At 35.8% G+C, this 13,243-nt stretch overlaps 4 protein-coding genes across 4 annotated transcripts; all 4 read right to left on the bottom strand.

Moving 5' to 3' along the window:
* Positions 1 to 1,448: 1,448 nt before the first annotated feature.
* On the bottom strand, positions 1,449 to 3,266 carry LOC113848168 (transmembrane protein 258). Its single transcript, XM_027477567.1, has 4 exons — positions 3,170 to 3,266; positions 2,985 to 3,085; positions 1,891 to 1,969; positions 1,449 to 1,798 (listed from the first exon to the last, which is right to left on the bottom strand). Exons 1-4 carry the CDS (start codon positions 3,170 to 3,172, stop codon positions 1,751 to 1,753), a joined length of 231 nt encoding a protein of 76 aa, XP_027333368.1. The 5' UTR covers positions 3,173 to 3,266; the 3' UTR covers positions 1,449 to 1,750.
* Positions 3,267 to 4,585: 1,319 nt separating this feature from the next.
* On the bottom strand, positions 4,586 to 8,907 carry LOC113847078 (receptor-like serine/threonine-protein kinase ALE2). Its single transcript, XM_027475935.1, has 8 exons — positions 8,791 to 8,907; positions 8,624 to 8,695; positions 8,167 to 8,253; positions 7,684 to 8,055; positions 7,300 to 7,593; positions 6,570 to 6,962; positions 6,231 to 6,474; positions 4,586 to 5,626 (listed from the first exon to the last, which is right to left on the bottom strand). Exons 2-8 carry the CDS (start codon positions 8,631 to 8,633, stop codon positions 4,948 to 4,950), a joined length of 2,079 nt encoding a protein of 692 aa, XP_027331736.1. The 5' UTR covers positions 8,634 to 8,695; positions 8,791 to 8,907; the 3' UTR covers positions 4,586 to 4,947.
* On the bottom strand, positions 8,768 to 10,757 carry LOC113874741 (proline-rich extensin-like protein EPR1; the record flags this gene model as incomplete). Its single annotated transcript, XM_027512955.1, has 6 exons — positions 8,768 to 8,997; positions 9,235 to 9,357; positions 10,040 to 10,129; positions 10,232 to 10,321; positions 10,399 to 10,527; positions 10,628 to 10,757. Coding segments are annotated over 6 exons (792 nt in total), but the record flags the coding sequence as incomplete, so codon positions are not given.
* Positions 10,758 to 10,870: 113 nt separating this feature from the next.
* LOC113874740 (vegetative cell wall protein gp1-like) lies at positions 10,871 to 12,884 on the bottom strand. The gene is made up of 6 exons (XM_027512953.1): positions 12,803 to 12,884; positions 11,897 to 12,016; positions 11,656 to 11,784; positions 11,349 to 11,582; positions 11,128 to 11,262; positions 10,871 to 11,004 (listed from the first exon to the last, which is right to left on the bottom strand). Exons 1-6 carry the CDS (start codon positions 12,882 to 12,884, stop codon positions 10,871 to 10,873), a joined length of 834 nt encoding a protein of 277 aa, XP_027368754.1.
* Positions 12,885 to 13,243: the final 359 nt, after the last annotated feature.

Raw genomic sequence — 13,243 nt, 5'->3', positions numbered from 1 at the left:
AAAGTCTAAACCCCCTCATAGTTTCTTTTGGTTTACCGTGTTTATCCAAATTTATCAAATGGTCATAGTCGAACGTTGTTGTTTTCATACTTCCCTTTCATGCGAATCTTAACATATTCATCATACCAAACACCACCTTATGAACAAAATCCCATATAATATTTAACTAATTCTTTCATTTGTTCTTAGTAATACTTATAAACACGAAAACCCCGATGCGAAAATCAAATATAAGAATTTGTGACCAAAAAAAATTATAAATTTTGCTTTTTATGTTTACAAAAATTTCTAATTATTAAATGAATAAATTATTCAATACTTTTCATATTTTTAAGATAATACATACCTATTCAATATTATTTTATAATACACACACACACACACACAAAATACCATAGAGCCATTTAGTGGTTGATTACACATCTCTGTTATGGAAACATATAATATTTGTAGGCCCAATTTAAAGTTGTTCAGCCAGCAAGTTTGTGGAACCATTTGTATGAGTCCATGAGAGTAGATGGGGAACGGTCCATTAAAAAAAGTTAGATGGGGAATTAGGAGTTCTCATCGATAGATTTCAGCGAGTATAACTTGGATAAGACAGTGGCGCCAAGTGCATAACCAATACCATTCAGAAATTAAAATTATATTCAAATATACGATTAATGTATTTTTACTTGGGTTTCAATATATTTTTAATGAACTTTTTAATATTTATTTATTAGTGTCTACTAAAATTTAAATGCAATACCCATTATTTTTATGTTACTTTTTAATTAAAATTTTACCCCAATGACAAATGCCAATCTTTAATGTCAATTTCTAGTTTACAAATTCGTAAGGTCAAACATAAGTCTTAATTAAAAGATACACTAAAACCATTTAAAATACTAGACTTGCTCACAACCATACTTCAATTGGATTTGAATGATCACAGATTGTCCTAACCATTGGCAGGGATGACAATGAAATTTATCACACTATCGAATACCCACAAAATACTCAAAATGAGTAAGTTAAATACCAACTCAATGTATTAATATCAAGATAATACCCGCAAAAATATCATGGAACACAGTATAAGTATTATTATCATATCTTACTCATTTATTCATACTATAATAAATTGTTTCAATTTTTTACATAATGCACGTAACAGTACGATCCACGTTCCACGAGATAAGAACAAGTATGATATGTTTAGATATTATTTATAACTATATTCTTAATCTAAAAATTTTCATAATATTTAACATAAAAAAGTCAAAAATAAAAATATTTACATAAAAAGTATTATTTCAAATATTAGTAAAATTTTTAATGATAAAATTATCAATCCTAGTAGAAGTGAACAGCCCTTTCCGCTTTCTTTAACGAGATCCCCATAAAATGAGATTAACCGCTCGACACTTCCAAAAGATACAAACATGAAAACATCAATCGGAGGGGGTAAATTGTCCCCGGAGCCGAAATGGTACACACACAAAGTCATAAACAAAATGCCCAACCCGTCTATTCAGGGAGACCACATATAACGCTGTGTTCATCAGCATTCAGCAAATAGAAATTACCCGAGAATCATGCCTGAAAACGATCTCAGATATTCATTAATCCTCTTTTGCATTACACATAACCAACACTGTTTATAATAGATTAAGAAGAACTTGAGTCACATGTAAAACTAAAACGTCCAATGCAAATTTTCATTTAAAGCTATCTGCTTTGCAAAAATTTCATCCAATTCGATCAATTATACATAAACGCCACAAGCAAGTAGGAGGAACAAGGACCCAAAACCCTGCCATGGAGATTTACACACATAAGTTTACAATATTATACCACTTTCACGTCAGAAAAGGACAGAACAAAGGAAATACAAACAATACATACCAAGAAGACTGATGCCACTGCTCCAGTTGTCAGCTCCTGAACAAGGGAACGAGTTTTTCTAGAAGAGGTTGCTTCATAACTGCAAATAACACATCCATTTATTTGAACGTCTAAAAGAGGAACCAAGATACAATATAAGCCATGAGTGTGGCATGACCATTCATAGTTCATGAGAGAACTTCTGATATCTTTAAAGCTTCAAAGCATCATCACATCACAAAAATATAAGACAAAAGGCAAGTAAAACACACACCTATGATCTATTACTATATGTCACCAAACAAAATCAACAATAATATTCAGTTTTAGGGTTCACATATTCAAGTAAGCCTGCCTCAACTACAGGCCTACTTTTCAAAAAACCAAAATTTTGTTATCCGCACTTTGCAAGGCTCTCTTAACATTTTTTTTTTCTAAAGGAGAAACATTCACTTTCCACCACAGGAGGTGCCAAATGCAGAAGCAAACACGCTCTACACAATTTTTTTGTCCAACAACAACCAGCTTGGTGAGGATGATAAAGTTGCCCATTTTGACACAACTATGGACATGTGTCAATGCCGGTTTAACAAAGACACAACTACTATTTAAATTGTCTACATACTTGTACATTAGCTGGTAAACAACAGATGGGCGAAGGGGCGGATTCAATCGAAGGGATGTATATCCTGATGGCCTAAAGTTGAAGACAAATTTCGTTGAAATAAAAACATTTCAGCATCTTAAAAAGGATACCTAATTAAATTACCTATAGTATTACCCTTGGCATGGAAGAACATTCTTCCGACAGCACTTAACGAATTACATCCTACATTAAACTTACTCCTACACAGGCAAGAACTCAGACCAAATCAGCCAATGGATTTGGCACTCATCAACAAGAAAAACCTGCATGTCCCACAAAGAAACACTCGCTACTACAAACAACTCATCCTTCATTTGGTTATCACTTAATTAGATACGAATCAAGCGCCGTTTACGTTGACTAAAATTCCTAATATTAACCTATCGAATCAAATCCGCTCAGAATTTGCAAATACAAAATCGAAATCGAGTGTGAATGTGGAAAAGAAAAGGCAGTGAAAAGAAGTTACATGAAGAAAGAAGCAGTTAAGAGGAGGCCGATGGCGAGGGTGAAGACGGAGAGTGTGGGATACCACGAATCAGGAACAGGACTGGTTATCGCTGTTGGAGCCTTCCACAGAAAATTCAAACAAAACCAAAATCAGAAAATTGAAATTGAAAAGAGAGCATCAAAATGAAATTGAAATTGAATTACCATCACAGAATCTGGAGATTACAACACTGGATCTCGCTCCTTCCAAACTTCAACTGCAAACCCCCCTTCCTCACGCTGACTCTCCTCACTCTCTTCAGCGTCAGCGCCTTTTAGAGCACCTCACAGTTCCGATGAGCCCAACTTTCAAGGCCCAAAAACTTAATCTCGGCCCAACATTTTTTAAGTTTTAGGTTTTAATACGCTCACTGGTTAGTGGGCTCGTAGAGACAAAAAAGGTTGAATACATGAATACATTATAGTAGAAGCTATATGGTATATTATATAATAAGGGGAGGAATGAGTAGAATTAGCAATATAATTGGGCGTGTAGGTTTAGGCAATTAGCTCTGTCCCTAAGATTTTAATTTCTAATATTTGTTAATATCCTATTTATCGAAAAATTAGGGTGAAGCACTTTGCTATCTTATCTTGACTACTCATATTATTTCAATTGTTTAAATTTTATAATTTATAAAAAAAAAATGCATACATTTGTTACATAATTGATCACGATCACATAGTTTCGAACTATAGAAAAATATCTCTTGTTTACCAGCATATTTACAGAAGATTAATAGATAATAGAAATTAATTAAAAGTTTATAATGTCACCATTCACCAATTTATGAAAACGTAGATGGAACCAATTGCTTGTACCCTTTTGTTTATCCTTCGCTGTTCCTAATTTTTGTGCTGACATGTTCTTTTACATGAAGTGAGTGCGACTCTTTTTCACCTGAGGACAAGCTTTGGTGCAGTGTTTACAGTGTAAGACAGTTCGTTGATACAATTTCTAAAAGTATATTTTTTATATGATAAAATATTATTAATTCATTCTCATCATTATAATTTTTATTAAGTTTAATTTCTTAATCTTTAACCAATATCCTTAAATCATATCCGGCGTTGGCGTGGAGTAAAGCTTTCACATTGAAGTTGTTCTCCTTTTTGAGCTTCACTTTTGTGGCTTGTCTCTTTCTATTTTCTCACGCTGTTTCATTGAAGTCGTACACAGACCATTAGCATACAATCGATTGCTTCAAAAATCTGGGGACTGTAATGTTAAGAAATGCACCCATGATATATAAAGTCCAACACAAGTATACAACCAAACAGCTATGTTTTGACAAATTTAACATTACAAACTTCTTTGACCCAATTTTATTGATGATGCAAGTGCAAAGACTATGTTTTTATTGTTTTATATGTTGCATAGGACAACGAAGCAAAAGATCAACTTCAGTAGTCAAAGAAATTCTTGGTTCCACCCACGAAAATGCTCCTCTTCCCTTCACACCAATTTAAACATGACAATGCACCTTTTTAACCAAAATATCTATAAATTTCAGTTCAATTATGCACCCTTATTTTGGATTAACCACTTATATCAATTAGACTACACAAATTTGGTTACAAGGTGAATGCAGACAAAGGTGAGTTGGAATGTTACTAGTGGTGTGGAGGAAGGGAGAACATTTCTTCTAGGAAGAAGTAAGGAGCCCTCTTCAGTCTTCTTTTTACCATCAAGGCAGATTCACATTGCTTCCCCTCTTTAGGGTTGGTACCAGTTACGGAATATGTTTGCAGGATAGCAGCAAAGCATGGAACATCCTATTTACAACTTGCTTCTATTCCCAAGTTGAGCCTAATAAGGCCCTCAAGCTGAGGAGTGGATGCCTCTTGCAAAATTGAGATTATGAACTGCAGATTCACAAATCCAGGGAGTGCAATATCCACAAACATAGTCCAAAAAATGCAATTGCCCTATGAGAACCTGATCATAACTTCAACATGGTTCCATGTTCAGTGACGCTGCCACTAGAAAGACTTCTAATTATCTGCCACAACCGCTTGCTTCTTCCAGTTCTCAGAGGACCTGAATAAGAGTTTCTTCTAAATGATCCAGATTCCAGCCTGCCAAATCTTGCTGATGAACTGAATAGTTCTGATGCTGACAAGCCTCTTTCAATATCAACTCCAGAATCAAAGTTAGTAGCTGAGAATTGGCTTTGGAAATTATCTGGTAGTTGACCAGAAACAGTCCTCATTCCTACATCTAAATCAATAGATAAATCTTCCTGGCTAGAACTTCTTGAACCAGCTTCTTCTCTCGTTTCATCACATTCATTACATACAAGTTTTAAAGCCTGAACAACCTCACCCATGAAAGGACGGTTTGATACCTCTGGTTGCACACACATTGAAGCAATGGCAGCAACTTTTGCCACACTATCAAAAGGCACATCAGCTCCCAGAGATGGGTCTATTATTGTTTCCAATCCTTCTTTACTTGTGAGAAGTGGACGAGCCCAAGCAACAAGATTCTCTTGACCAGGAGCTTGTGATAGGTCTACAGGTTTTCTTCCAGTCAAAAGCTCAAGAAGAACAACACCATAGCTGTAAACATCACTCTTAACAAGAAGATGCCCAGTCATTGCATACTCCGGAGCCACATAACTAAAACAATTTTCAAATATCAAAAATATGTATATATATATTTATCAGCATGCATGATAGTGAAAATCAGCCAGAAAAACATAGGTTTCAATGAAGTGAAGATATTGCCAAAATTCAATGGTTAATCCTATACTATTGAATGTAGATGTTTAGAAACGAGGGCTGCAAGTGTAGCAGACAAGAACAAAGCAGGATTAAATATCATGTGTATCCTCTCAAATTTTCTTCTTTGTGATGAATCATTTAGAAAAGTTTATATTGGACTGGTTAATGTACTAGCGTTAAGGCAGAATTTTGGAAGATAGTTTTGTCACCTAGATTTTAATATTGAGCATACTTCCGTATGGATAAGTTAGATAGAGTTGTGGCTGGATAGATAATTCCCATGACATATTACCAGAAATAGTACTTACCTCTATTATTGAAGGATTACAGCTTACAAGACTTAAATGAGACTTAAAATAAGTGACTACAGACGCAAATGCCTTTTGGCATGGTCACGAAATTAATTCATTTGACTTGACTAATCAACAGCTTTCATATTTAATATGTTAAAGAGATAATTTTTTCTAAAACAGAAAAAGAAAGGAATAAAAGTTTGTACCCAAAAGTTCCCATGACTCGTGTTGATATGTGTTTGTTCTCCTCATCTGTTGCCGTTCGAGCCAAACCAAAATCAGACACTTTAGGTGTAAAATCATCTTCCAACAATATGTTGCTAGACTTGAAGTCCCTATGTATAACACGGGGATTTGAATCTTCATGCAGATAAGCTAGACCACGAGCAGCACCAAGAGCTATCTTCATTCGGGCACTCCAGTCAAGTGTGCTGTTTTCTTTGTCAATCCCTATCAGAAGACAATAAAATAAGACATACATTAACAAAACAACTAGCATGCTACCTCAAGGATGAAGTAAGAAAAATATCAGCAAATTTAAGTACCATGTAAATGAGATTCCACGCTTCCATTTGGAATAAGTTCATAAACCAAGCAGCGGAAGCTACCCTCAGTACATATACCAATTAACTTGACCAGATTTCTATGGTGAAGACGACTAAGCATCTCAACTTCAGCTAAGAATTCACGGTCACCATGATGATCCTCTCTCTTTAGAACCTTGACTGCCACTTTCATTCCATCTTCAAGAATACCATTGTAAACAAACCCAGAACCGCCTTCTCCAAGTATTCTTGAAGCATTAAAAGTATCAGTAGCTTTCTCAATGTCATTCATATTGAAAGTCTTAGCAGATCCTGTATAAGCAGCAATGCTAGATCGAAATGATGTGGAAACAGAACCGACTCCCCCACCTCTAATTGTTGACCTAGCAGTACCTATGAAATTCATGTTTTGTGAGCAAAAGGGCCCAAAAATGATAAAACAAGTAAGTTGTTGGTAATAATTATGCAATAAGGAAATATTCAAAAGTGTAGATCTTGAATAATTATATTTCAAAATACCATTTTATTTGAATCCTTGAAATTGAATTATTCTATATCTGCAAAGAATCCTTCCAGTTTTTCCTACTTCTATTAGATTAGATACAAACCAAACAGTTAATTTGTAATACATAAATACAATGTTGCTTTTAGTGAACCACTAAGACAAGGAACTGACAGGAAAAATTGCAAGAGCTACTTCACCTAGTTCTTAGAATATTAGTTGTCTTACCTGGTTCTTTGGTAAGAGATGGTAATGAAAGCTGAGCAACTGGCTGACTAACATGGTCTCTGAGCTTGAACATGACCCAGGCAGCACCAGCACCAGCACATAAAACAACTGCTACAGAAACTGAAACAGCAATAGTGGCAATTATGCCTCTGCTAAGTCCACCTTTATGCTGCCTCTGCTGTATGTCAACTCCAAAGGGCTTTATTGTCCTTCCATTATTGTCATCAGTGGAATATGGACCACCATCTATCATGGTAATGCTTGAAGGAGGCAAAGGAGGAGAAGGAGGTAAACCTAAATATATAGGATTAGGACCCCATAAAATTTCTCAATGGAAGAGTCAGAGAAAAAGAAGGTAGACAAGAAATTAAAATTTATATATACCTGGATAGCTCACATATAACACATCATAGTCTCCAAAGTAGGAAGCTTTTATAAGAACCTTTTTATGCCAAAATCTGTCAGAAGTCATAAAGGCTGTGGTATTATCAAACTTTTCCCCAAATGGCACCAAATCAATAAGTACAATAGTTTTCTCAGGTTGCTGGTTTGCTGCATTTGCTCCCATAATCCGCACTTGATTTTGTTTCATGAAAACCCCCGTGGCAATTTCAGAAGCTAGTTCTGGAACCAAAGGGAAGAAGGTGTAAAGAGAAATGCTAAGGCGAAGACCAATTCGCATGGGCCAGACACATCTGCAAGGTGCTCCAGGTGGAGAATTTGTATAAGGTTCTGTGCAGATAGTTGATAAACAATCTGAAAAATATATATTTCAGTATGATGAATAAGGCTGGTAACAGTCAAAGAATTTAGATAGTGGTAGCTACAACTCCAGCATAAAACATATTAAGCAAAGAAAGTGCTAACCTTCATTAGGAGGTGGGGGAGGCAGTGCTTGAATTTGAGGCAGGAGGGGCATCTTAGGGCTCTTGGAAAATGACCGAGATGGAGATACTTTAGGAGGGAAAATGGTACATGCAATAGCAAAAACAATGAATAACTTACACTAGTAAGTAGTAGATGATGATGATGGGACATGATTTTCTAAGCTTTTTTTTTTTTTTAATGAACTGATAAATATGGAATTTTGGTAACCGAGAAAAGGATGTTCAGCCTTCATACTTCCAGTTGGGTGAGATGCAAATTTGATTGATGGAGAAGGAGCAGGTGAAACTTGGCTCATGTTTGAATAAATAGGGGAAGAGAAGGGGGAAACTAAAGAACATACCATGCAAAAAAAATGTAATTAGAAATGCCCTTTGTTTACTTCTCATTCTCATAAAATAAACATCTAAAAAAAGATTTACAATACCTATATATGTACCTGAGTTCATTGGAGGTGGAACAAGATGCCTGTGTCCATTTGATGGTGGCAACAAGGGAGGAATTGCTGCTTCTATATCAAAAGTATAAACGAAAAACTGATTATATATTCCATTGTAGCAAAGAACTTTGTTTTGGGCACAATTTAATGAATTGGGGAAAGCCAACCTTGGTGTTTTGAAGTGAGAGGGGAAACGACATATGATGATGCAGGAGCAGGGATGTTAATTATCTCCTTTGTATGAGGATGACTATAGAATGAGGTTGAAGGTGAAAATGCAGGAGAATGATATTCTTTATTGGAAGGAGATTTAGGAGATGAAATCAATGGATCAGGAGCATGATGTAACTGCCTTGCTTTTTGTGCGGCAGGAGCTACAGCAGAAAAATAAAGGTTAGTTGCATATAAAGTACCATTTTAAATTTGGTAAGTGGTAACCACTAACTACATTTCCAACAATGTTCCAGTATGATGTCAATTTTGTGTTGTTTTTCCATTTTTTAAGTTTAAACTCCCTTGTTAGTATAATCTTTCAATAGCTTGTGCTCTTGAATCAATGTGCATTCTTTAGATGAAATTTTGCAACTTTTGATATAATAGTGTTAGCCTACCTTGAGCAGGGGAGTGTATTACAGCTGGAAGTGGCTTTGGATTTTCGTACAAAGGTGCAGAAACTGGTGCTCCTCCTTTCTTCCAATTGACCCTTCTCAAAGGAATGGGAGAGGCAACAGGTGCTGCACCAAACATGTTTTGTTATACAGGAGAGAAAATTTTAATATTGAGAATGAAATTCTAAAGTAAAATATAAAATAAAACAATATTTTTCATTCTCAAGGTAGTACCTGAAAATTGAATGCTGACAGTAACAACTAAACTCAAGTGATGCGTAAAGGCATCTTAATGATTGCATATTCTCCTACATGTCTGGCGGCAAATTTTCTTTCTTTAATTATGTTGAACATCTTGCATGCAAACATCGTGGAACAATTTTTTGTGTCAAACAGCATTGTGACCATTTTTTTATTATTCCTTTACGTAAGGAGGAAAGATTATGCACGTTAAAGAAACATATTACTGATATTAGTCATGATTGTCCTTTTTAATCTCAATCTGATAGTTAAGGTATCTGAATTCATAATTCGCAATGTCTTATTATCAAGTGGCATTGGACGGGAGAGATACAATCACACCACTTTTTGGATTATCAACGGCAATAGTAATTCAAATAGGCGGCAAATTATACGTAAGATCTACATTTCAAAACTTTGTTATTTGAAGTGAATCGTGGCGAGACTTTAAAAGTGGAAATGAAGACACAGAATGATTTAACAGCAAAATGAAACTGTATAATATTTTAAAACAAATGGTAAAATAAAGGGAAGTTAAGAGAACAATATCCTTTCTTAAGAATTTCACCTGGTAACTTTGATGGAGATACTGCTGGAAAAATTGGATGGACCAATGGTGGCTTTACTGGAAATGCACTTGGTGGTGATGTAACTGGTGCTGCATGAATTCCACAGAAGAATAATGAGAAAACTGATAACTTTGACAAGTTTAAACTTTATCTTCCTTTCTTCTTTCATCACATAAGGTAATAAAATTTACCAGGTAATATGGATGGAGTTGTTGTTGGGAGAATGGGGTGGGCCTCTGGTGGGATATGTTCAACCTTCCATGGTGGGGATGCAACAGATTCTGTAATTCAACAAAAAGGAGAAATTAAGAATCATATAGTTGAATTTCGGACATGATTTGATAAGATTGTTACCTACCTGGTGAAACTGGCTCAGAGGTGTGACCTTTATTTGTATTCCTTTCATGAACATTAGGTGAATTACTTCCATGCTGAGTTGGTTCACTGACTGTTGAATTTTTTTTATAAGTTGTGGGAGGTATAGCAACTGAGCCTGTAAAAATACAATAGAAAATTAAATTTAAGGATCAATACATGCTGAAAATTGATAATGAGGAAAAAAAAAAAAAGAATAATCTAGTAGAAACCTGGAGAAACAGGCTCCAAGGTGTGACCCGTGCTTGCATTCCTTTGGTGAAGAATTGGTGGCACACCTCCATGTTCAGGAGGCTGGATGAAAGGTGATGCTTTCGGCAAATTAACTGCTACAGGAACTGTTCAAAATTCAATAGAATAGCATCTGGTTGCTCAATACCAATGGAAGCTGGAGATGATGGAAGGAAATTTTACAACTATGTAGAAAGAATTCAGGTAACAACTTTTGACTTTTATCACATGCCTGGTGAAATTGGTTTTGCGCTGTGACCTTTATTTGAACCCTCTTTAGGAGGAAAAGTTCCATGTTCAGTCGGTTGGCTACCTGATGAATTTTTGGGCAAATTGGTAGAAGGTTTTGCAAGTGGTGCTGGTCAAATATTTAATACAATAGCATATTTGTGTCAAAAACCAATTTGAAGCTATTAACTATGAAAAGGAAAGCCATCTAGTGCAAGTTCTAGCTAGAACATGACAAGAATTTTATACATGCCTGGTGAAAATGGCTCTGCTGGGTGACTCTTATTTGCATTTCTATTATCAACATTAGGTGCCAAATTTCCATGTTCAGCTGGTTGGCTGACTGGTGAAGTTTTTGGTGATCTGTCAAAAGGTATAGCGATTGGAGCTGTCCAAAATGCAATAGATGAACAAGAATCAAGGTCAATAAACTACCCTGGCCAATAAACAAGAAGAAACAACACAATCATGTACCTGATGCACTTGGTGTGGACACAGGAGGCCTAGCAGCAGGTGCTTTCCTTTGAGGTGGACTTGCTTTTACAGGTGGCGGTGTGTTCACTTGAACTGCTGATGGTGAAGGAACAACCTCATATGGTGGTGACAATGCTATAGTGCTTGGACTAGGAGACTCGATGTCTTTAATCTTCTGAGGGGTTGGAGCTGATGTACGAGGTGGTAATGTATCTGGAGGCTGAAGGAATGACCCTGGATCATGAAAACCTAATCTTTTGGTTAGATGATCACAACATTATTTATTGAACTAAAACAATGGGATTACCATTTGGTACTGCTGGAGAGCTTGGGGCAATGGTTCCCCATGAATCTCTTGGATGTAAAGAAGTACCTGGTGTTTCACTTGGGGAATGATACACGTGCAAGTTTGAAGGAGATGGGGATATAAGAAGCCCTGAAAGAAGATATATAAGTATCAAATAGCAGTGGAAACTAATAGAGATGGTGAATAATTAAATTTAAAAAACGTAAGCATCAAGGCCATTCTGTAATATTTAGATATATACCACCTCCATCTGATGGTAGCTTTGGTGCTTTGCTTCCCTCTACAAGATCGATAGGACCAAGTGCTTCTGTTCTAGGAGGAATGACAGGAAGAAATGCCGGAGATGGAGATATAATGGACCCTTAGAGAGAAGATATTATCAATTAGAATGCCAAAAATTCCATGAAAAACAAAGGAGAGAACAATTTATCAGCAAGGTAAAAAATTTATCACTGATTAATCAAGTAAGCACATGAGCTCATTTTAGCATTAGTTTAGCATTTTGGGATCTTGGTATTTATTTCAATATTTGTCTCCTGGTTAATTTTGAAGAGTGATTTAAAGAATCTTTGACCAATTTGGAAAATAAAAAATTGGTTGAATTCTTCATTCTTCTAAATCTACAGACAACTGCTTAATAAGGATTAAGGAATGTACTAGCTTCCAAGAATGGCTAATTACAAGGGTACAAGAAATCAAGACATAGGCAAAAAATGCCCTGATTAGAAAACCTCCATGCCTTAATATGACTTTGGGAATTACAACTATAAACCAGTAAAATGTATAAGCAGCTATGCTTTGCAGAATACGGCAATTATATCATAGACAAGAGGACATGACTAGCTGAAGAAACAAATCGGTAAGTCTCAGCAATTTCAGCGTCTGGAACATTGTGAACCTTACTTGAAAAGCCCGGTTAAAAAAAATTTAACTCAGCCACATTGTTCTAAGTTACCAATGCCATTGGTTCTAAACTTCTAATAGCTTCTCATCTTTCAAGAACTAGAATATGAGGAAAGATAATGGTTTCAAAACCCTGTACACCTTATAATCAAAGGTACATGTCAGCAATGCAAGGGGATAATAGAAAGATGAAGAATGGTGCTCAATTTGGTTGCAAAATTGAGTTTATAAAAGAATCACCTACCTTTGGTATCTTGGGCTGCCACAACAAAGCCAACGATGCAGAGCTTCAACAGTTGCAGCATCAAAGGCGAAACCACCTCCATCCCATTCCAATCTCCAAGTACAAGTGTACGACTACAACTTCCTCAGTAATGATTCAGAATAAATGAGAGAATAAATTATAAACTTTGAAGAAGTTGGTAGCTTGAAGCAAGAACAAAAGGATACTAAATTGAAGAAGGCCCACATATAGTGGCACCAAAGCAATGAGAGAACAAGCCAGAATTGTTTTTGGTGAAAAGGACAAGACCTAAAAACACATGTTTGTTGAAAACAATAGTTCTGGCATTGGCAGGGTTCAGAAAATTCCATGGGCGAAGAGGTAAAAGTTGAACTCTTTTCACCGTTAGTTAAACGAGGTTAAAATTGATCCAAGTGAGAATATGTTCAACAAAACATGTGA

This window comes from Abrus precatorius, unplaced genomic scaffold, assembly GCF_003935025.1.
Source record: "Abrus precatorius isolate BTA unplaced genomic scaffold, Abrus_2018 Scaffold8, whole genome shotgun sequence".
Lineage (NCBI taxonomy): Eukaryota > Viridiplantae > Streptophyta > Magnoliopsida > Fabales > Fabaceae > Abrus > Abrus precatorius.
The sequence above is the reverse complement of the archived record's forward strand: the minus strand, read 5'-3'. Positions and strand labels throughout refer to the sequence as shown.

Bases quoted from the DNA above. Each gene is read 5' to 3' on its own strand.
- LOC113848168 (XM_027477567.1), bottom strand. The intron at 1,970-2,984 runs GTAACTTCTTTT...TGTTATTTGCAG, and splicing joins TTAACTGCTTCTTTCTTCAT to TTATGAAGCAACCTCTTCTA. The intron at 1,799-1,890 runs GTATGTATTGTT...TCTCCATGGCAG, and splicing joins CAGTGGCATCAGTCTTCTTG to GGTTTTGGGTCCTTGTTCCT.
- LOC113847078 (XM_027475935.1), bottom strand. The intron at 6,963-7,299 runs GTAAGACAACTA...TGAATTTCATAG, and splicing joins ATCTCTTACCAAAGAACCAG to GTACTGCTAGGTCAACAATT. The intron at 6,475-6,569 runs GTACTTAAATTT...GTCTTCTGATAG, and splicing joins CGTGGAATCTCATTTACATG to GGATTGACAAAGAAAACAGC.
- LOC113874740 (XM_027512953.1), bottom strand. From the start codon at position 12,884: ATGGAGGTGGTTTCGCCTTTGATGCTGCAACTGTTGAAGCTCTGCATC. The intron at 11,263-11,348 runs GTACATGATTGT...CATTTTGGACAG, and splicing joins GTCCACACCAAGTGCATCAG to CTCCAATCGCTATACCTTTT. The intron at 11,005-11,127 runs GCATGTATAAAA...ATATTTGACCAG, and splicing joins AGCAGAGCCATTTTCACCAG to CACCACTTGCAAAACCTTCT.